The sequence below is a fragment of the Oryzias melastigma genome, linkage group LG12, assembly GCF_002922805.2.
Source record: "Oryzias melastigma strain HK-1 linkage group LG12, ASM292280v2, whole genome shotgun sequence".
Taxonomy (NCBI): domain Eukaryota; kingdom Metazoa; phylum Chordata; class Actinopteri; order Beloniformes; family Adrianichthyidae; genus Oryzias; species Oryzias melastigma.
In genome coordinates this window covers 15435411-15459515 of record NC_050523.1, presented here as the reverse complement: position 1 = coordinate 15459515, position 24105 = coordinate 15435411, and the positions used below count along the sequence as shown (strand labels likewise).

General features: G+C 38.2%; 1 protein-coding gene across 1 annotated transcript in view; it reads left to right on the top strand.

Moving 5' to 3' along the window:
- Positions 1-24105, top strand: part of bcr (BCR activator of RhoGEF and GTPase) — an 84431-nt gene that overhangs the window by 42261 nt on the left and 18065 nt on the right. Inside the window, exons 2-8 of the mRNA XM_024299160.2 lie at positions 5410-5594; positions 10323-10427; positions 11310-11495; positions 18750-18857; positions 19357-19414; positions 19485-19537; positions 19684-19824. Of these exons, the coding sequence (XP_024154928.1) occupies positions 5410-5594; positions 10323-10427; positions 11310-11495; positions 18750-18857; positions 19357-19414; positions 19485-19537; positions 19684-19824 (836 nt within the window). The remainder of the gene's footprint in view (positions 1-5409; positions 5595-10322; positions 10428-11309; positions 11496-18749; positions 18858-19356; positions 19415-19484; positions 19538-19683; positions 19825-24105) is intronic.

Here is a 24105-nt window from a genome sequence, read left to right as displayed (position 1 = left end):
TTTCAACAGACTAATAGCACAAGGTCAGAGCGATCACGAGCTGTACTGTTGGATAATGAGAAAAGGAACAATAACAATAGATGAGAAAAATCCATTTGATTATAAAAATATCATAAGTATCCTCTTCAGAAGTTCTTGTTTGGTGTGCTAAGCTTTAAAGCAAAAAGCAGCCATACTTTTGAGCGTCATTTTTTTTCCTGACAACATGTTTTTCATGCACATATTTAATAATATAATTGGAGTTTTTTCTCATATTTTGAGGGTCATAATGCTCCAGTAAGAGAGCAAACACATTTATATTATGTCACACCAGTTTTGACAAGTCTGATATAATTTCATCTTTAAGCTATTGGCTTTAAGTCCCACTCTGATCTTCTTTTGATCTATTGTAAAAGCGTTCCTAATGGTCTTTCAATTATTATGCTGTTTTTATCCAAAATGAAAAAGAACTTGTGTCGTTCATTAAAATTCACCTCTTAGTTGTGGGGGGAACCATTGGTGCGGGATGAGCCTGCCTCCATTTCCCATCATCCCTTTCTATGCACTCTATCCCACTAGCTTACAGCACCTCACAACCTCAACAAAACTATACCAGTGCAACACAAATGGTGAACAACTTAGGAGTTATCCAGCTGTACAGTTTTGAGTCAGATGCCAGATCAGACATGAAAAACAAAGACACACATGGATCTATATGTTTACAAATGGATGGATCAGAATGGGGCGGAGCTGGGAGCTTTCCGTTGTAGATCCTACATCACAGCTGCAAGCTTTTTCAAACACAACAATTTATTCACAATAATTTGAATATAGAAATATCAGAAATGCAATTTTTAGCCTAATTTTTTTTATATACATCCTCCATCATGAGACAAATGCACCAAGAACATGTTAAAAAAAAACAAAAAACACAATTTTCATTGGAGTGTGTCTGCAAAAAAATGACATATTAAGTCATTTTTGTTTGTACTTTTGGTTGAAAGTAAGTTTCTTAGTGTCCTCCTTTACATACTATTGAATAGTATTGATAGTCAGATTATTTATTTCAGTGAAACTGACATCAACATGCTAGTTTTACCTCTCAAAAATGTGACAAAATGGATGCAAAAAACACAACTAGGTGTGGTTTATAGAAAAAGATACAACACCATTTCCTGTTTTTTTTTTCCTCCTTAGCAGATAAAAACAAAAAAACTTGTCTAAAAAGTAAAAAATTGACTTCTTTTAGACACCACTGGTTTCTAAATTTGTTGTCTAACATCACTTCAGGTTAAGGTAGTTTCTTTTTTTTGTTTGTTTTTTTAAACTTACTGGTTTATTTCATTTTCCTGGTACTTGATGGCAGTATGTTGTTCAGCTTTTGGAACATCCCGTCTGGGGTCGCCACAGAGAATCAGTTGTTATGGATTTGGTTTGGGAGAAAGTTTTTCACCCTTTCTGACACAACCGTGTATTTGATCTGGGCTGGGGACCGGCACAGGGAAACGCAAACTTGGGTGGCTACATGTTTAGGGAGTAGCGCAAAGGGGTTTTGCCTTGGGAGCCTCTCTGGAATAACAAATTTTTGTGGCATTTGTCTTATAACACAAAGCAGAAGGATGAAACATTCTTAAACGGAGGCTTTTGACTTTTTCTACAGGACTACCAATCACCAGATCAGTGTGACACGACACCCCGATACCCTGTCACCTTTACCCCCGCCTGCAAAATTGTTTCGGAAAGACCCACGTGTTGCTACAGCAACCGCTCCCCACATATTCTCAGTGCCTGCATATATTTTTTTCCACCTGCTCCTGGAAAGCGAGCGGTCCTCCTCCCAGACCCAGTTTCCATGTAAACATTTTACAGGACAATGTGTGTGTGGGTTTTTACTGCTCCATCCACCAATTGGCTGTTGCTCTTGTCTTTATGCAGGGGCGCTTCCTGTGACATTTTCCATCTGCTCTCATGTGTGGGTGGATGTGGTTAGAGATACAGCAGTCAGCTGATTGTGTGGCCCCCCTCACATGCCCACCACAATAATTGGGAAAAACAAGCAAAAAAGTACGGAAGAAAAACAGTAGAAACCAGATTGTTAAAAATGACTTGTAACAAGGACTGGGTGTACAAAAAATGGTTATTATTCTACCAGAAGATGTCAAATAAATCTCTAAATCCATTTTACTTTAAAGAAATTGTGTTTTTTTAAGATAAAAAAAATATTTTTTCTGATAGATTTAAGACATTTTTTTAAATAAAAGTTCCACTTCTGTTCAGTTTTAATTAATTTTCTGCAGCCAAATAAAATTGGTTTTAAAAGGAAAATGGTAAAATAAATTAAAATGTATATAAATCTGGCCAAATCCAGTTTTTTGGTTTTTTTCTGACTGTCATTCATATCAGAGGCTTGATGGCCATGCTCTTATGACCACTTACCAGAGCTAAAAAACTTCTGATTTGATTATCCTTCACTAATGCAAGAATCCATTACCAGTAATTATTTGTCAAGATTGGAGATTAGGGAAGTCCTATTAGCTGACCATAACAGATCTTTAACAAATCAGCTGAATGAGGTGCTGTCCTGTTGCATCTCATCATATCATTTTTGAGTGTTTTGTGAGGGGTCTTGCTTGTCTTTTTTTAATCTAAAACCCCTGTTTCCCTTCTGCTTACATGGATTTTATGCATGGTGACAGTTGAAAGGATGTTTATTGTGCTCCCTTTACAGAAGGGAAAATCACTTCATTCGTTCGGTTTGTTTGGCCTCCGGGCAGTGTGTGTGTGTGTTTGTTTTGCATGTGCGCTTTTCTCATGGGACTTGGCTTAAAAAAAAAAAAAAAAAAACAGAAATGATTGTTCCAGTAGTAATAAATAAAAATACTGCTGGAAGAAGGAGCGATTACTACTAAACACCATCTTGAAATTCCTTGTAGCATAAATAAAAAAAAAAAAAAACGGAAAATATTCCCACTTTTTCCATAGGGGTCATTTCAACATCCACACCCTGCATATTCCTTTAAGGCAGGGAATGAATTGATGCTTTTTATTCTGCTAAACTGGGTTTACTGGAAGCCTGTGTGGGTCTTCCCTGGAGGTGGTGGAAGCAGTGGGAAGCACATTCTCCCAAAAAAAGAAAAACAGCAGTTTGCAGATCATGCGGTGGCCTGATTAAAGGTCATTTGGAAACAGTTTACTCTCTTCCCCCTAATTAAAAAAAAAAAAAAAAAAAGATGGGTGGGAGATGGAAGGCATCCTGATTGATAATGTGGCTCCGGAATGATGTGACAGGAAGAACAGCTTGTGTGACTCTGGATGATCCCGGTTTGTGTTTGGAGTCTGAGTCAGCGTTTGGGCGGCGCTTCAGGCTGGAAAACAGAGCAGCTCTGTTGACTGTTGAACACGGCGATCCTCCTGGGATATTCCGGGATTGCCACATTCCTTCACTTTTAACCGCAGCTCCTCTTAACCCACTTCTCCCTCATTGAATTTAACAGTAATTCATGGATTGGTCCGTTTTTTTTTTTTTTTTTTTAGTTGTTTTGGTGTTCTCCTTCTTATCCCTTTAGAAAGAGCAGCACTCATAATCAAAGGCAGGAGCACTTTGTGCTGCTGCGAAAGCTGATTGGTGATGGTGATAGCACTGGGAGGTTGATGGGAAATTTCTCCTGAGATGCTAAACTTTGCATTCAACTAATTTAAACTTTTTTTTTTAGCTTTGTTTTTGGAGGAAAATATTAAAAGGGATTCAGGAAAATCATTTTGAGGTGCCCCAGTTTCTTGAGCTGCATTAATTAGTGTTGGAAATTAACTCTGCAAGACTTGGCAACCTTCTGAGAGCAAGAAGCCAATCAGGAAATGTAATGCATGTCTTTTCCTTAACAGCGTGCCACGCAGAGAGCCTCATTACCAAAAGAGATTCTCAGTGAACTGCAGGCCAAACTGTTTCTTCATGTCAGCATTAAAAATAGCATCTGAGATGTCTTTTACTGCTGTATCAACATCTAGATTCAACTTTTTGGCTTTTGATTTTTTTCACAGATAATGTGTGACGTTAATATGTTTTATTTAATAACTATTTTTTTAATAATACTACATTGAATTGGGCTTAAACATCAATTAGATTAAGGTGAGTCGATCTTTGCAGAAATTATTCAGTAATAATTCATCAAATTTTTCCTTTTTTTTGTATTTTTCTGGTATAAATACGTGTTCTTTAAGTTTTTTTATGTAGGAAGTCACTTTCATGTGTTGCAGCAGTCCTGGACTACAAGGAATATTTTGTTTTTGCAATTTTTCTCTTATTGTGCCTTTAAAAAAAATTACACCTCAACTTGCCTACTCAAAAATCTCACCACAATTTTCACGCACTTAAAATTTCATCAAAGTGAACGACTCCCATTAAAAAAAATGATGTCATTATAAACATGACAACACATTAAAAAAAACAAAAAAAGGACCAAAATCTCTTTGGGGGGCTCAAAAAACAGTCTAACGAGGCCAAAACACGTGTTGGGGATATCCAAATAAGTTTTATAACTATTATGGGATGGCTGCAGGACTTGGTGGCCATGTTGAGGCTAAGTGTGAAACTTGGAGACTGTCACATTTTTGGACAATATAGGGAAAAAAGCTTCACAAAATCACATACTTCTTCAGCTTTAGTCTACCGCCAAAGTTTAGTTGACCTTTGACCTCAGGAAGAAGCCACCATCTTGAATTTTCCATAAATCACCTTCAGTGCCAGCTACAGATTTCAACTCCTCCCAAGGATTTTTAATCTATTGCCTCCTAACTCCTTAAAGCAACATTTTAAAGCCAATGTTGCTCATAAAGTTTTTTAAGTTTGTGGTAGCTTAAAAAAGTTTAATGCTAATCACATTTTTTTTTTGCCGAAATGAAATGAAAATGTAATGCATGAATCATTTGAGTCAAGCTGAACAAAACGATATGACACACGATATGAATATACTACTTAACATAAACCTCTGTTGCTAAGAAGATCTAAAAGTTTACTTTTGTTAATACTTCTACAAATTACATAGAACTGTCCATCACCCCCAGGAGACTAAAAACTCAAATGGTTGCTATGGAGATAAAACTTTCAGGAAAGCTCCTTTGAAAAAAGATCCTTTCTGATGAATGTGTCACAAACGCCATTGGATGGGGTGGCAAGGGCAGAAGGGGAGAGAGTCAAAGGGTGGCAGTAAAGGCCTGTGTGGCTTTAATTTTATTTATTCATTTTGTTTGGATTAAATAACTAGATGTGAGAAAACTGGTTTTCTTACATAGAGATTTTTGGGTTTGGATTAATTGTTCTAAACTAAATGTGAATTGATTGAGCATTTTGGCAGTAAGCACCCAGCCCTCAACTCGGTTTTACGTTTGCAAATCCTGAAAAAGTTGCTAAACTTGGGTTTCCTTCTGTTGCAGATGGTCATTACACCGGCACCCCTCCGCCGTACGGCTACGATGCAGACCGAGCAGAAGAGCAGCGGAGGCACCACGACATCCTGCCGTTCATCGACGACTCGCCCTCCTCCTCTCCCCACCTCAGCTCCAAGAGCCGCAGCAGCAGGGACACGCTCTCCTCCGGATCTCTGGAGTCCTCCAAGTCGGTCAGTGTGCCATCTCCCTGTCTCCTGATAGATTTTAGGAAAGTACACTCGAAACGCCAGAGTCGCTGCCAAATACTGCTCCTTCTGGGAGGAGGCCCGCAAAAGCCATCCAGCCTGTCCGTGGCTGGAAACCCTCTCTGGTCGCTCATTGTGCCAAGTTGACTTCGTTTTGACCCCAATGCAGACTCAGAAGTGTGTTAATCTATTCCTGCAGCAACACTGCTCTGTCAATACTGAAAGGATTTGTGATCATAAAATTAAAGAGATAAATTTGTTTCCTTTCATACGAAGCAGTCATCCACTAAAGTGACACATTTTTCCCCCACTGAGGGTATTAAGCAGAAGTACCCTGCAAATCCACCACCACATCAGCATCTTCCCTCCTCCTCTTTTTCCCTCTTTCTCGGGTCTGAAGAAAACCCAGTGATCTGTGACGCCTGGTGTTACTCAAAGATTATCACCAAGCCGATGCATTTATGCACCCCCCTGTCCCCCAGCCCCCCAGCCTAGGGCAACAAAGAGGAGTCAAAAGGAGAAACCTTGAATCTATTTCATTCCTTCTTTTTATTGGCCCCCATCCAATATGTCCTTGAGGAAGTAATTGCATCAGTGTTCATGAAGGTGGCTCAGTCTCCCCCCCCCGCCTCCATCACCCTTCGCTCACTTCCTGAACCGGCGAGTGCCGACCTGTCAATCTGATCAACGACTCGGATCAGCCGGTGAATGAAGGGTCTCCTGACCTTAACCAACCTCTGACCTTTCAACCCCATTTCATTTGCACATATGGATATAGGGACTTTGCCATATTCATTCATTTTACTAACACCCTGGACATTAAATGGGCATGTATTTATAGATACACCAGCAATGACAGATCCTAAGTCTTTAGTTTGATTTATCTTTAGCTGCTGCATGTAAATGTCTTGGATTTGCAGAGCCTCAGTGGGTGTATTCCTTTTTTTATAATAAAATATATTTTATACTCGTAGCCTAATGGAGGAGATATGGCTAATTAATGAAAAAAGATAGCATTTGCTGATACAGATTTTTTTTAAAAAAGCTGGAAAATAATGACAATATGGGTCTCTTGTTCTCCACTGTCCTAAGTTGGCCTATTTCTTAGTATCTTATCCAGTTGGTTTAACCATCTCCAGAACTGCCACTTGTTCTTAATGCGTTTTGCATGTGTTCTTTTTTTTTTTTGTAAAGTTTTTGTCACTTTAATGTGGCACTTCTTCATTTGTTTATTATAATTGCTCTACTAAAGATTTTCCTGTCACCTAAAAATAAATGCAGAAATTGACCTTAATGAAATAGTTAAATTGAACATTTTTTTATTTTATCCTGAAAATCCCACCTTATCAAAGTATTGAAAGATTATTATTTGATTATGATTCTTGTTTACCCAGCTGTCTTGAATTTGAAATATACATTTTTAACATGGTGTAACGCAGTGGCGGGCCGTGCATTTCACACCTAGGCCTTCAGTAGTGCTCCATCTGAATCAATCCAACCCTCATTAACTATTTTATGGCAATAAAACTTCTAGTGCAGGTACAGCTGCCACACACACACCAAAAGCATAAAAAATAACCTGATAAAATTTCAATATTATGTAGGGAGATAGCAAAATTTTACTCACCAAAAATCCAGATTATTTAAACACAAAATCCATCCTTTCTATCCTCAAGAAGATTTCAATCACTCTGTCGTGCAGAATCCATGCGTTTCGCAGATGGAAAGTGTTCCGTGGCTGTGATAAGCTGGAAAAGGCTGCATGCGGGAAATGTTCTGGTATTCCTGAAGCCTCTCGTGGTCCAGGAGGGAGACAAACATCAGTTTTTGTGATCGATCATGGTCTGTGTCTGGAAAATAATATTTGCGCGAGGATTTTGCGCTGCACGCGCCCGCGGTGCGTTCAGGAGCCTCGTAGATTTCAGCTTCACTCCCGCTCAACGGAGTCACGGAACTCCTTTACCCGTGCCAGACAAAACTGTGCCACAACTTTACCCAGACATTCATTTTCCACCAAAAATCAGACGATGAGACGCTTTCCACTGGTAACATCTTCAAACCTGACACGCCGCTCCTCGGCACCTGTGTCCGTCAGCAGAACCAGAGCGAGCTGCGAGCTGTCCAATCAAAGCTCGTGAAAATCCTGACGTTTCTGTGGGCCTTCTAGCTGGCCTAGCACGTGGTCTCCTCCAGATCTGATTGGTTGAAGCAACAGTTTGGTCGACAATTATTTTATGCTACAGGGCCCGCAGAACTGATTGTGAAGGCCTCCGGGCAGATTTCTTTGACCCTAGCAACAAATGGTGCTGCAATGTGATTGGTTAATGCTTAAATAGGAAAATACACGTCTGGAAGCAGCGCAACCAGGGAGACAGCAATGAAAGGACGAAGACAGAGCATTTGGAATTATAGAATACGTATTCACGGAAATAAATAATAATTAATATCAGTCTGTGATTCAGATATTTTTAGGCCAGCAGAGAAGGCCTTGCAGGCCCTGACGGCCCGCCACTGGTGTAACGTTATTATAGTTAATTTCCATCCATCCATCTGCTTAACCGCTTCTTCCCCTTCGGGGTCGCGGGGTAGTTAATTTTCAATAACTTTTTTTTAATACAATAAGTAGTCATTTACAAAAGTGAATAACAATAGGTGAGTTATTTTCACCATAAAGTTCTAAAAATTATCAAAACTTTTTCCCTCCAAAACTGTTATTGAGATTTCATGGAAGCAGCCATTTTGAAATAAGAAGGAAAAGCCCATCTACTGCCCCTAGTGAAATGATTTTGAACTACAGGGCAGAAAACATGAACCAAGTTAAATCTAATGGATTTTTAAGGAAAGGTTGGATTGTGCTAATTTGATAGGGTCTAAAAAATATGATACAAATAGTTGTATGGTGTTCAATCTGAAATTATTTTTCCAGTTTCCTTCAGTTCACCTTTACACAGAAAGACATTTGTTGTAGAAGATCAATCACTTTGAATTCATAGAATCCGCTGAGCGAATGCAACTATTCATGCATTCAGCTGATAGGAGCTTCTTTTGATTTTTAATTGTTAGAACCCAAAGTGTGATTATAAATAACCATCTGCAAACCCCCTAAAGAGCCAAACAGACTATCAATAACTGCCATTAAAATAGAGTTACCCTCAATTTGCCCTTTGACAGCCCTTCCTTAAGCATCATCATCATCCTGTTAATTGCGAGAACTCGTGCAGAATTTGATTGGTCCAAAATGAGCTGATGTGTTATGTTTTTTTTTATTTATTTATTTTTCTCATTGATGTTGCAACAATGAGTCACCATCTGTGTTGATGCTGATTTAATTTGTAACAGTGCCTCTTGTCCTTTTCTTGAGATGGCTCTTCTCTGCAGTAAAAGATGGCAGACGCTGATTTGAAGTCTTTTTCATTCTGCGAGACAGCTGCAGATACCTTATAGTGTCTTCTGCTCAGTAATGACCTCAGCCTCGTGGGTGCACTATAAAGTGTTAGTTTTCTGATAGCTCAAACTTAATAGCTCCAGGAACCCAAAATATAGATCCTACATGGGGTTTCAGTGTAGTCAAATGTTAGCTACATTCTGCTTATAAATACCTATATGAACACAAATTGCCCCATGGAGGTGGAAAATGCTCATCTACTTTCTTTATGCAAACCCCACTTCAGCTGGAACCCAGAGACAGGCTCATTAGTTGCCACGGCGATAAATAAAAGATATGTCTGGAGATGCAGATTCTTCCTTGGGGAGTCATCTTGGTTCTTGAAGGAGAAATGCACACTTAATGTGTCTCCTATGCTTGCTCAGTGAAATGTGGCCCAATGTGAAAGCTCCCTCTCTTCTGATGTTTCATATTTTGTTTAAATGAAGCTTCATGTTTTTTTTTTTCTGACAGACTTGTCTGCTTTTTGCTCAGCAAGATTTTTATATTGTGTACATTTTGCCTCGGATTAGCTCTTTGACACACTGCAGATCTGTACTAAATTCGTCAAAGCATCAATCATAAAAATGAAGCTTAATTACCTTTTAAAATGTTGCTTTTGGATGCTTTTTTCCAAGCTTTTACATCTTTAGGAGTGTCAGGATCTAAATCTAATTAGCTATTTTTTCTGAGAAAAGAATTGGGACATAAAGAGATAAAATAATACAGTAAAAGCATCAATTTTGATAAAGAGGAGGTAACCTGTGCTTCAAAGCAAGACCCTTGAATTTCTTGCTTGTTTTAAGATAGTATCACACAAGACAACAAATATTGGATTTATTCAGACCTGCACTAACTAAACTGATTACATAAAAACATTGACTGACTAAACATTTCTGTGAGATCTTTACTCATTGGGTGTAAATTCACGTTTTGGATCTGTTTTTTCCATCATTTAGATGCACTGTGTGAGTGGTGTTGGTTGTATTATTGCATTGTAATGTGACAATAAAGATAGGCTTTTTTTGCAACAGTAAAAATATCAGGTATAGTAGATTAAACATATTTACATCCATTTAGTTTATAACAGATAAGTCAAAACATGATTTTTGAATGAATACTTTGAATCCTCTGCAGAAAACAGCACAGAATTTTTAAAATAGCGCAAAAGAAGATTGGAGTGGGTCTTAAAAACCAGATGTTTTAAAGATCCTGGAAGATTTGATCAACTAATCTTCACAAAACTTCAATTCCGTTTATTAGAGCATGTGTTTGCATGTGTTTTGCAGACCGAGTGTGACTTGGAAAAAGGCTTGGAGATGAGGAAGTGGGTCCTGTCGGGAATCCTGGCCACAGAAGAAACATACCTCAGTCACCTGGAGGCTTTACTGCTGGTAAGAGAAGTTAGACATTTAATAAAACATGTCCTTGACTAATTATTTTTAGTAAATAAAGTTTTGTGTTTTCTTTAATGCTATCTTCAGCTATACACAACTTGCAAAGCTCTGGCTTTATTAATAGTGTAGAACTGGTTGAAAAAACACGTGATGACCATTAAAAACGGTATTGATTGAGCCATAAATCAAACAGGCACTGAGGTAATCTTTTTTAATAACCTAGGCTGTTTTAGGTCAGTATCTCCTGAAGTATTAATGCCCTTAAATGAAAGTAATTTTTGCTCAATATTATTGACTGTTTAAATGTCTCTTTTGTTCTGTTCATCTTTCATATAAGCATCTTTAGCACAATATTCTTTTGTTTTTTCTGCGTAAAATGGCTCTTTGGCCCTATGGCCAGACCTAAAAGGCAGCTATCAAAACAACTGATAAAACCTTTGTTGGTTTAGTCTAGTAAACAATTTTACAAGAGTGACTGTTTGACTAATATGGACGTGTTAGTGAATATGAGAGTCCTAACATTATTTTGCTTAAATTTTCCTATTCATCAAACCACTCTTTGAACTCAAAAATCCAAAAGGTTTTGGGCTTTTAGGCCTCCTAATGTAGAAATAATTTCATACGTTTATTACTTTAAACAACAGTTTTTTGAGTTACAGTGACTTTTCTCAAACATAACTTTCGATCCAGAGTTAGGGGATCTAATATGCCTGTGACATTTTCTGATTCCACCTATTTTTATTTCAAATTTAATGTAAGCAAAACATCCAATTTGAGCTATCAATCAAGCTATTCAATCAGAGCCTTCATGAGGTGACTCCAATCTTATATTCGTTTATAAGACATTTTAAAATAACCATTTGTATGTTTCTGTTTCAGCCTATGAAGCCTCTGAAGGCCGCTGCTACCACGTCCCAACCTGTTCTCACTGTGGCCCAGATAGAAACCATCTTCTTCAAAGTGCCTGAGCTGTACGAGATCCACAAGGACTTCTACGACGCGCTTTTGCCCCGCGTCCAGCAGTGGAGCCACCACCAGAGAGTCGGGGACCTCTTCCAGAAACTAGTAAGGCCTTTGCTCTTTGGAACAGAAACATGAGTGGAAAAAAAACAAAACAAAAAAACCTTTAACTATGGAGAGTTGTAGTGTTTGTTTTCCCATGACAGCAGCCAAGTCGCTGGGTGTAACTGGCTGACATAACCCCTAATCAAAACGACAGCAGTGGGCTCCCAAAAAAAGGTTGACGGCACTAGAAGCGACATTTGTGGCTTTGTAACAACATTTACAGTCTGTGGACGCTCAGAAACACAGCCTCAGTATTTATAGCAATGGAAGGCGTTTTATGCAACAATGCTCCTTTTTACCGTTTCAAATTTAGACTAATTGAAAATAAAATTCATCTCAAACCGTCACTCCACTCTTTTTTTTACTCTTAGTGGTGTGTGTGCCAAGGATGACAGGCTCAAATGAACAATACACTGGTCCTATTTCATTATATCTGTCAATTAGCCCACAATAGGTCATTTGTTAATTCGGTCAGAAATGCTGCTCTTTTCCTACTGGTGCATCCCTCCGCTGATCTCTCCTCCCCCTTAAAGTCACACTCAAACACACACTAACACACACATGCACAGAGACGGGCCTCACAATACCCCCTTTCTGCCTCAGGCAGCTGAGGCCATCACAGCTCTGTGTGCTTTCTGTCTTGAAGAAGCTGCTATAAATAGGAGCCTCCTTCCCTCTTTCTCTCTCAGTCATTCACTCTTTCACTCACTCCTCTTGTTTTTGCACACACATATTAAAAGAAGATCCCTCAGGGATGCACATGCAAAGTTAGGATGTAATTGACTTTTTTTATTACAAAAAAAGACAATAAAAAAAAACAATTTTAATATTTATCCTATGATTATAACATATTTTATCTTTCTTTTTTTAATGGCATTCTTGAATGGTTTCTTTAGGCTTCTGCATCATTTAAAACAACAGGTTAAAATGATTTCTGGTGGTTTTTACTGAAAAGATATTGGGTTAATTTTGATTCAAGTCCATACGATTTAACTAAATATTGATTTACTCAATTAATGCGTTGGCTATTTTCAAATTTCCATCAAAAATCACATTTGTTTAGTAAAAGAAGTCAGAATTTAGTTAACCAGTAAGTAAATGAAATCTCCTACATTAAGAACAAACAGAGAAATAAATTTTGACCTAAATAAATACAAGCAACTGTATTAAAGGAAAATTGATCCAAATGTTTGAGGAATTATTGTTGTATTTTCTAATTCGATTTATCAATTTCTATAAAAATTTCAGCAAATTCAGCTCCCTTTTTCTGAATAATGAGACTTTTTGACTTGTTTTTTTTGTTTTAAATTTTTATTTTAAAAGAGTTTTGCATGTTTTTAAGTTAATCTCATTTGAATCTATAAAGCTGTATACGCGCTGTTATTTTATCAAAAATACAAATCAAAGGGATTCTCAAACCAATACATACTGAATATGAAATGAATCAAATAGCACTTCAAAATATTTAAATACAAGTAAATATTATAAACAAACCATATCTTAGGGTACAAAAATTAAGACAAAAGATTTTTTTAAAATTAGAAATACTTTGTTTTTAGCAGGGCTCTTTATGCAGTGCCAATTTTACATTCTCATCATTTTAGGGGGCAACACAAAATAATTTTTCTCCCTGATTTTAATTTTATTACATATAAGGACAGTTTGGTACTTTTCTCTGAACTTCAAAAACTAAAGTGCTGCTTAAATAAAGATCAGGTCAGAAATGTGCTGAGGGGTCAGTCCATTTAGAGATTTAAATTCAAACAGTAAATCCCCCCCAAATAAATTGTAATATGAACGGGAATCCATTGCAATCCGACTAAAGTGAGTAGGATGTGCTTTCAAGAGATAAAACTGCCTTTTTGTCCAAATAAATCCAAAGGTGAATAAAAGGTAAAACCTGGAGTTGGCCATTGTCCTCGTTGAACCTTTATTTATACAGAAAGGTCGATTGAGAACTATTTCTGATTTACAACATTACAGGGGTGACTGTGGAGCTGCAGTACGGCGGTCAGAAACAGAAACAGTGTTTTTAAAGGCTGTGACATTTATTTACCTTTTAAAAATAAAATAATGGCGAGTGAATTTCAGCTAAACAACATTGTTACCAATTTTACAGTCAAAAAGCCTGACATTTCATTAAAAATGAAACAAGATTTTTTATTGTTATTGCTCCTAATAATAATTTCAAACTATCAAAGAGATGTATTTAGCAAACAACTATGTAAAAAAAGGGGGAAATATATATATATGTATATATATATATATATATGTGTGTTATTTGGTAAATACATCTCTCTTCTAATTAAGGGTGTCATGGATTTATGACTATTGATATTTAATTGCAGATATATGTGCGTCATCTGCATAGAATCTGACAGAATTTCCAATTTTTACAAAAAAAGGAAAATAAAAACTAAAGTGGAAAAAAATACAAGTGTTTAGACCAGAGCCTTGGGGAATATCACCGTAAGGCAAATATGTGGAGACCTCAAGTTACACCAGCAAAAAAGAAATGTTTCATCACCTTTTGTCAGGGATGGTGGTGAAGGACCCAAACGCAGGAGACAAAACTTGATGGAAAATTTATTAAATAAACTCAAACATGACAAAACCATGGAGAACAAACCAGTGACAGACAGCAGATGACTTGAAAAAGATGAACTTAAAACCAGACACTTAAATACACTGAGGTTTATTAACTAAATGAAGACAGCTGTGGATAATTTAATTTTTTATTTAATTTAATTTGAAAAAAATAATACTTTTAATAATTTTTCCTGAACATCGTGAGACTGACAGGGCAAAAAAGAACACGACAAAACCTAAGCACAGATTCCTGACATATTTCCACCAATGTAGCCTTTTGTGTAAATTCAATTAAATCTGTGATTTGATTGAATAATAATAATAATAAGATCCAAAATACAGTTTCCCAGTGTCAGGGATTTAAAAGATGTTGCTAAGAAAACTGAAAAAGTGCATTTTTTGTGTTTTGCAAGGACTTCTGAGCAGATTTATTAAATGTTTAGAACTTTATGTTCATCTAAATATGATATTAATTAAAAAAATCCAGATTGATCTGTAATTTGAGAAAATACAGACAACTAATATCTCATATCTGAAAGTGCTGAGCCCAAGAAAAGGAGAGTGCTGCATGACAGCAGTCGCACTTGCAAAAGCAGAGGGGTGTAGGAGATTAGATTGGAGTAGGGCAAGTGATCCACAAGAGTCCTGGTGTGGGTAGGGGGGATTTAGGAAGGATAGAAGCCGACAGGGCAGGAAGACTTAGGCTGCTGTGACTCCGATAGAGCTATCTGTCTCACTGTGGCTCTGAAATCTGCAGGAGCTTAGGAATCGTGGAACATCTGAAGAAGAAAGGCAAAATATGAACAGAAAAGAGAAGGATGCAAAGCCTCTGTGACAGGTTATGAGCACATTCGAGTGTCTGAAGGCTGAAAATAGTGCAAAAGCGCACCTGTGATTTTGCTCTTCCAAACACCAAAGAGAAAGGAAGAGTTGAATTGTAAAAGCGAAACAGTGAAACTGGTGAAGGGAATGAAGTCTTTGGCATAATCATAATTAAAAGACCACTAGAACGCTTGATAAGAGATCAAAAAATGATTGGAGTGGCACTTTAATTTTTAACTCACATGTAAAACTTGAAGTATGCAACCTTTTTTTGTCTTGGTAAAAGTGTCTTTCCTGAGTGCTTCGTCTGCCCTCCTGCTCCTGGTCGTGGACTGCAGTTCTGCTTCATCTGGACTATGGACTTAATCATCACTCGTCCCTCAGCTCTATATGAATGAACTCTACTCATATATGCAGTTTTAGCAGCTAACTTTTCTTTAACCGTTCTGGTATCGCCTGTCCGTCCTGGGATGGGATCTCTCCCTCATGTGGGAATCCCTAAGGTTTCTTCTTTTTTCCTGACTCAGGTTTTTTTAGGAGTTTTTCCTTACCGCGAGGGAGGGTCTAAGGACAGGGATGACCTGTTCTTTATAGTCTGTTTAGTTTTTACCTATTGTGCATATTTTATGACTCCATCTGTGCATCTGTAAAAACTACAGGCATGAAGCCCAATGAGGCAAATTGAATTTGTGATATTGGGCTATATAAATAAAATTGAATTGAATTGAATTGAATTGAATATATTTTACACATTTTATTTGATGGCTGTGGGATGTTGTTTTCTGCTGTGAATTACACACCTGCTCTCACAAGGAGCAAATCCTCAGCTCGGAAACCTAAACACCTTAACATCTTCTTTCCCCGCTCAAAGAGGTTTTCTGCTGTGACACTGTTACTTCTCTGTAAGCCTTCATGCAGTTATGTGTGGCTCTGGTGATGCAGCTGACAGACATTTGGGCTTTCTTTTCTCTGCATAGTCGAGCCGTCATGGTTTGAACGGCTCCCTCGGTGGTTCAGATTGCGTAACTTAAGGCAGGACGCGTGAATTTAGGATTAATGCATCAGCTTTACTCTTCTCACTTCTTAGTTTGTAAAAACATATCTGTAATTATATATAAAAAAGTGTTTTTTAGTCATGTAAACAAAGAATTCAGGGATCATATTGTAGGATTTTTAAAGAATTTATCTACATTTTGGTGCAGAAAATCAGTATTTAGCTCCTACAAAAAGACAAATTCTTCCCTCACATACATTTTTCTTCTAATTAAGAATCTCTTCTATCTCCCTGTTGTTACCCGTATTAATGTAATTAATGCCACGCCTTTAAGCAAACTGTCACCTCTTCATCATGAAAAAAAATCAAAGAGCTGTCAAAGGACACCAGGGAAAAGATTGTTGACCTGAACAAGACTGGAACGAGCCAATCTACAAGAAATAAGCTTCTCATCTGGTGGCTACAACTGATCATAAAATACACTCCAGAACAGGAGGAACTGAACAATAACCTAAAGAGGGCTGGGACTACAGTAACACAGGTTACTATTAGTAATACACTACGTCATTATGGATTCAAATATCCAGTTCTCCAAAGAGTCCCCCTGCGCAATCCACCACATCTAAAGTCTCCCAGAGACCATCTGAATGATTCAGAGGAGGTTGCATCCAAAGCACACCATTCCCATTGTGAAGCATGGGAGTGGAAGCATCATTATTGATGACCAGATACCAAGAAGTGAATTTGATTCCCTCGAAACTACTTAACTGTCCAAAATTAAGCATATCTTGTAGTTCTCATTGAATGGTTTTGTGTATTATTCTGAACTTGCATATTAGGTTTATGGAGAGAACAAAGCAGAGTTTGTCATTTCCACTAGAGTCTTTAGGCAATGATGTACCAATAAAAGAGCAATGTCATGTTATTTGTCTCTCACAAGACACAAAAACAAAGTCAATGCTGCAATGACCGCAACCCACCTTGTTGTAGTAATCTACATGAACTGTGTGTTGAAACTGCGGTTTGAAGATGGATGCCTTTTAATATCACTGCTCTGTGGTTATCAGGGTGCTTTCTCTTTTTTTCAGCCTCTAGCCCCTCCCCCACCTCTCCCCCAAGCAGCGAAACACGCTCTACTAGGAATTTAAGCCTTTCCTCCACTGACGAGTATTCCAGCACACTGGAAATATCCCACTCATGCCATGTCACACATTTATTATTTTGTTATGTTTTATCGATAGTGCTGTGGGTACAGAAAAAGGCAGCTGATCAGAGGTCAGAGTCACAGTCTGTGAGAAATATCCAGTACATTTTAATGTTCTAATGCTGTGGAGAGTACTGTTCATCTTATGATGAATGACAAAGGGAGTGGATCACGAGATTAAAGAAATGAAGGAGGAATATAACTCTTTTGTGCCTGTTTCTCTGGTTGGGAAGGTGGAAAGGTGTCAAAAATGGTGCATTTTTAAAGAGGTTTTGATCAAATCGATTTACGCTAAATACAGAAAACTTGCACAAAATCTTGTATTACATTTTTAAAGTTCCTCTCCGATCATCTTTTGACCTAATTTAAAAGCGTTCTCAAAGTTTTGTTGAATAGGATTATGCCATTTTTTTTCCAAAATAAAAAACTGTCATTTTCTTGAACGTAATTTGTGCAGAGTGGTTTATACTCATTTATGCTCTTCCACTAGCTTACAGCCCCCTCACAACCCCAACATAACATTACCGTTGCAACAAAAATGCCAAGCAGTATTGGAGTGTTTTGGAGATGACGTCATTACAAAATTGGGCGACAGCTGGGCGGCCACAGGGCGGTGGCAGCAAGATCATCGGCTGGCAGCAGCTCTGATTGGATGATGTGTATATGTCTCCAGACGGTGGCCGTCCATATCAAGTGCCACTGGCCGCCAGCTGGTACAGAAAAAGTGGGCCATTCTACACCACTGGTCATTCGCAAATCAGATTTTGAGCACACATTATATCTTGTCAGTTTACAAAAATGATTTAAATAAAGAAATACTCAGAAAAGGAACTTTGAGCCTAATTTCCTTTACATATGTCCTTCATTATTAGAAAAATGCTCCAACATGATTAAAACACAACTTTCATTGGGGCGGGCCTTAAAGAAATTAATGGTTTGTTAATGTGTGGTTCTAATAGCTACTTAGAAAGTTATTTCCATCTTACGGAAGCTTCCGATCATCGAGCTGCATTTCAATTCCCTTTTTGGGCTTGGAATTTCCAATCATAACAAGTCAAATCAGTGCCACTTTATCTCTGAATCACTGATGAGCCTTAAAGTAACTCCACACGCGACGTGTGTCATGGATTTTGGAGTGATCGAGCCCGTGGAATTGACATTTATCCCCCCGCACTCCTTCCTTCTCTGGCATTTGTTCCGGAGAAACTGACGATTCCTTTGTTTGCAGCTTGGAGGTGACGCTGGCCGGAGGTTTATTTCCTCACCCACCTTCCTAAATGTGCTTTGTGTTACACCAGTCATTAATTACTCAACCCAACTCCGTGCAGGTCTGGCTAGTTGCTATAGTAACAAGCCTCTGGGCCCACCATAGTTAACGGCTGTTGATATTATCCATATCAGTGTTTTTGTTGGTCGTTTTCTTCAAATGTTGGCAGGTTGCACTCAGCCTCTCAGGTGGCACCAACTGGACTAATATAGATTTCCAATGAATATGCATCTCAATGTTGCTGTCTTATTCAAAGTTTTTTCTTATGTTTTTTGCAGGTTTAGGTGTATAAAGGCAGACAAATCTTCTTTGACCCAGTGACCCTGTTGTAAACACACCATCTCTTCCTCTCTTTGTTTTCTTTTCTGTCTCCATCAGGCTAGCCAATTAGGAGTTTACCGGGCATTTCTGGACAACTACGAGCTGGCTGTAGAGACGGCGGAGAAGTGCTGCCAAGCCAATGCACAGTTTGCTGAAATTTCTGAGGTAAAACAAGAAAGGAAATGTTTAACATCTGTCAAGCTTTTTTTTTAAATCCACGTACACATAATACATTTTCATAGGGATTCCCAGTTTTTTCTCATATCTGTACATCTTAAACAAAACTAATTGATTAACCTTTAGTACAAGTGAACTTAAATACTGTGTTTATGAATGAAGTTCTCCGACAGAAAAGTTCAGGAGTCATTTATGTTTTCCAAGCATGTGGAACTTTCTGATGCATCAGCCCTCGTCTATGTTTTATGAGCTCTGTCCGTCAGCGCTGGAGCTAGATCTCCGTGCCGGATGGGGAATTCATCATGGAAGGTTGTTAATGGTCTAAGTAATGATGCATAACTCTCAGCCATCTCAGCATGATCTCGGCTTGCTGAGGATAGCATAATTAATCAGTAAAGGAGGGACCGAAACACCAAGACTAACATGAACAGAACATATCATTGTTTTTAGAGGCTTTCACCAAACTAACTTTTCCGTTTTCCAACAGAATCTGAAAGTAAGGAGTCCGAAGGACTGTAAAGAGACGGCCAAGACTTCTTTAGAAGGTGAGTCGATCGCTTTTTTAATGGAGACATTTAAGAAAATCTCATATGTGACATTATTTATCTATTGCAGCTTTATTATACAAACCTGTGGACAGAGTGACTCGCAGCACATTAGTCTTACATGTAAGTAACCTTTAAATATTTGAATATAAAGGAGTCAGAGCTGCAAAAAGAAAAAACAATAAAAAAGCAGTCAGTGATGATACATTTCAAACTCTGAACACTCAGAAATCACCTTTAATATTCAACATTTCTACACTTACTGCCAGGATTTGCTCAAACACACCCCGACCAGTCATCCGGACCACCCCCTCCTGCTGGACGCCCTGAGGATCTCCCAGAACTTTCTGTCCAGCATCAACGAGGAGACGACCCCCAGGCGCCAGTCTATGACCGTCAAGAAGGGAGAGGTGAAGTGTGACATTCTTACAAAATGTTTTTACACATTCCAAAATAAATAAAGTTGACTAGTAATAGTTTTTAGCTAGGTTGTGTAAAATCACCTGTTTGGATTTTTTCCAAATGCTTTTATGATTCATAAATATGTTGTCGGATAGACATTTTGTGTCTTTATGCTTTATTTGGAAGCTGACAAGGTTCTTACTTACATTTATGGATGCATCCTTGAGGTAAAAATGGTTTCCTCCTGAGATTCTGCACTGATTTGCACTGCAGAGTTTTCTGTTTGTAGTTCATTACAGCCTGAAGGCCACAAACACGGCAGCCGTTCACTATTAGATTTAAGCTGTTAAGCTAAGTGTGAAGATCTCCCTGCATCATCTGAATCTTTTTGTGATATTAAATCCTGAGCAACTTGATAATATTTATATTTCCAGTCGTTTATCCCCACTTTTTCCAATCTTTAGGAGACATTATGGCTTCGAGTTCAAAATAAACATCTATAAACGGTTTGGATCTTAGGCTTGAGGGCAGAATATTTTTGAATATATGCAGTTTTTTTTAATGAAAATCCCACTCTCTCCTCGCTTTGACTCTCCCCCATTCACGCTGTGAACGATGATGTCACAACCCCCCCTCCTCCTCGCAAAAGGCTTTAAAGCCATCACCAGATGATTGTAGGAGAGCCACCAATCTGCAGCCTAAAGCAGAGCGCGTGTCCTTATATGGTCATACCCGGGTTGCCTGGCTGAGAATGATTCTGTGCGTTTGCTCGGTGTCTCCCCATCCCTCAATCACCCTCCACCCCACTCCCACTCCCACTGTCTCCCTCATCCCTGGAGATGACTTGATGCACAAGAACGGAGCTTCTTGATTGATAGCTTTCGTGACACTGCTGTACACAATGAGCCGCTAAGCTCGCTCTGACGGCCAGAATCCAACTTAATTATTCATAAATGATAGGGGGGGTGAGGAGAAAGGGCTCCTCCCCCTGCTCACAGGGGGGTCATTACCCCTTTCCACGCACACAATCACACCCTTTGCTACCCGCTGTTCCACCTTATCTTGTTTTCTTCTGAACTGCATGCAGACGCACACTCGCTTCCTCTGTCATCCCTGCAGGCCGGAGTTTCCGTCTCCCTCAGTCCAGGCCTTCACCGCTCATTAAATATTCATCACGGATACATGAAAGAAAAACACAAAAATCAATGGGCTTCATTATATTGTACCTCGCCATAAATGGAATATGTAATAAGCTGAAGTGAAATTTTTTTTTGCCAATCAATTTTTAGCATTTTTATATGGATTTGTGTTTAAGATGTTATTGTTTATTATTTAATGATAAAATGAAGTGTAAAATTTACATTTACCATATTTTTCTGACTTAAAGGAATTCTGGAGTGTATTGCTAGATTCACTCTGAGCATGTGTGCCGCATTCAAGAACACATTATAGCAAGCAAGTTTATTTATAAAGCACAAGTCCTGCCCGATTCAATTTAAAGTGCTGTACAAAAATATATAAAATTACAAAAGGAAATAAAAATCTATTGATAAAACAAATAAATCACAAGTAAAATCATAAAAATCAACAAGATTAAAATTTAGAAGTGTAAAAATCCGCTTTGATTCTTGGTGCCTGAAGAAGACTTCTGCCTGAGGTTCCCAGATTTCAAGATTAGTTACAACAAGGAATGAGAATATCAGAAATGTACTTGCTAGGCCATGGAGAGTCTTATAAACAAGCAGAGCTGTTTTAAATTTGATTCTCTGAGCATCAAGAAGGCAGTGTAAAGACCTCAGAACTGGACTAATGCTGTGATATTTCCTGGTTTTTATCAGGACTCGAGCTGCAGCATTTTGAATAAGTTATAGTTGTTTGATCCTTTGTTTAAAGAGTCCAGTGAGGAGGCCGTTACCACAGTCCAAGGGATGGATTAGTTTTTCCAAGTCAGATTTTGACACAATATTTTGATTTTTTGGTGATATTTTTCAGGTGATAAAAGGCTGCTAATGTAAGTGATGAGATATGACTATTAAAATTTAAGTCAGAGTCTAATATGATTGCTAGGTTTCTAACCTGATTTTTTGGTTTAAAAGAGAGGGATTCCAGATGACAGATGACACGTGTCCTTTGATTTTGTGGACCAAAGACAATTATTTAAGTTTTATCTGAGTTTAGATGGAGGAAATTATCTTGCATCCACATATTAATTTGTTCAATGCAACATCACAGTGAATTTATTTGTTTGGTCACCCCCTTATAATGAGACGTAGATCCGAGTGTCGTCTGCATAATTATGGTTGGACACATCATTGCTAGATGTTAGGTGACCCAGAGAGAGCATATTCGAGGTTTTATGAACGCGCATTCAGCCTGTTTTCTTCACACCGGAAAAGCAGGCAGCGGCAGGGAGAGGCTTCTTGTTCTTTTGTTCTTTTGTTCTTTTCGCATGTTCGCCACCTACTGTTGGATAAGACTTGGTGCAAAATGTCCCAAGTCTTGATCCAGGTCTTTTCTTTCACAGATCTATTATGATAAATGAGAGACTGTGAATTACGGTTGAGCACAAACCAGACCTATTAGTTTCTCAAGTAATGGACACTACTCGGACGTCACTACCAAATCCAAGTTCCTGATTGGTCAAAGTTTAACTGGTTCAACTCTTCAATTGTCACACTTTTTGTACGTAGACTGCAAAAACAGATGTAAACACTTGTGTAGCAACACATGAACTCAAGAATTTTGAGCATGGAAGCCCAAAAAAAGCATACACATACGTTTATAAAGACTTTTCTTTGAACATGGTAGCTCAAACGCATATTTCTGAGCCTGGTTTAAACGTAGCATCAATCGCAAGAGCCAAAGAAATCATAATAAAGAAGAAAAACAAAGATATACTCCAAAGAACTGGTTGGACTTTTGGGAAAAAAGTGTGACGCTATGTTCATAAACTAGACACCCCCGTTGGATGTGGGAGAAGCTACTGTCAAGTTTTTGAGCCTCATCGCTTCATAGAAGCATTGACTGTTTACTAACAAAAATGTCGCAATGCAATTAAGAAAAATATCATAAAGTTCAGGAAGAAAACAATCAGATTCTCCTCCATGTTTGTTTTGGACGGTACTTCTACCTCTGTGTTGCTGTCAGAAGCTAATACTGACACACACACCTAAAGTGCCCTCTAGTGGTTGTTAATAGGAAATCAACGAAAAAATTAGCCTAAATATACATTTAGTTTTAAAAATCACAGATAAGTTGATCCAGAGTATAAGTCACACCCCTGGCCAAAACAATCAGAGAAAACTCTGACTTACTGTATGGCTCGGAAAATATGGTACTTTAAATTATTGTCTGAATTATCCAGGACTAGTTGAGTACATGTAATTAAAAAAATAAAAGTATGAAATAAAGCAGCACAAGAAACAAATGTTTTTATGCATTTCATCTAATTTGATGCAAACCTGCTGAGGCATGAACACGCACAGGTGACCCCCCCACCCCCACCCCAGAGACCTCAGCCCACCATCCTGGTAAATGTGGGTGGGAAGAACTGCTTCATTAAAATGCAAATGTTGCTGCTCGTTGGCTTTCCTTGCCTTTGGGAAAGTTACAGTGTTTAGAAGTGCCGGCCTTTGAAAGAAAAAGTGCACACTCATTTGCACAGTTCCACAATTTCCCACAGACACACACACAAGCCTGCAAAGTACACACAACACGAGTGCAGAAATGCTCCTCAAAGCACATGTTCTAAAAATAAACTCCAGTGGCGGTTGCTTGCACACACGCTGTCTCCACGAGATGGTCAATATTTAATCTGCCACTTTCACTATGTGCTGGTCAGCCGATAGGAGAAATGGGGAAAGCTGCATTTTTCTGACTGTTACATATTTTGAAAGTCTGATGTGCTGAGGCAGCTGGGAGGTGAAGTGTGAGAGTCAAGCAGCAAAAACTCCACATGGATTTATCTTTATAAAAAACTGACTTAAACATTAATTTGTGATCTTAGTTCTGCACCTGCAAATGTCATTTTTTTTATTTTTTTATTTATTTATTTTTTTTAATCTTTTTTGTTTTCTTTTAACTATTTATCAGAAAACCCAAGCAGACTTGTTTGCAGCTGGACCTTTGGGCCATTTCAGATGTGGGACTGTCAATGCTCTTGTTAGCTTTCGAATATATTCAACAAAAATCAAGGAAGAGACCAAAAACCAGTGGCGGGCCGTCAGGGCCTGCAAGGCCTTCTCTGCTGGCCTAAAAATATCTGAATCACAGACTGATATTAATTATTA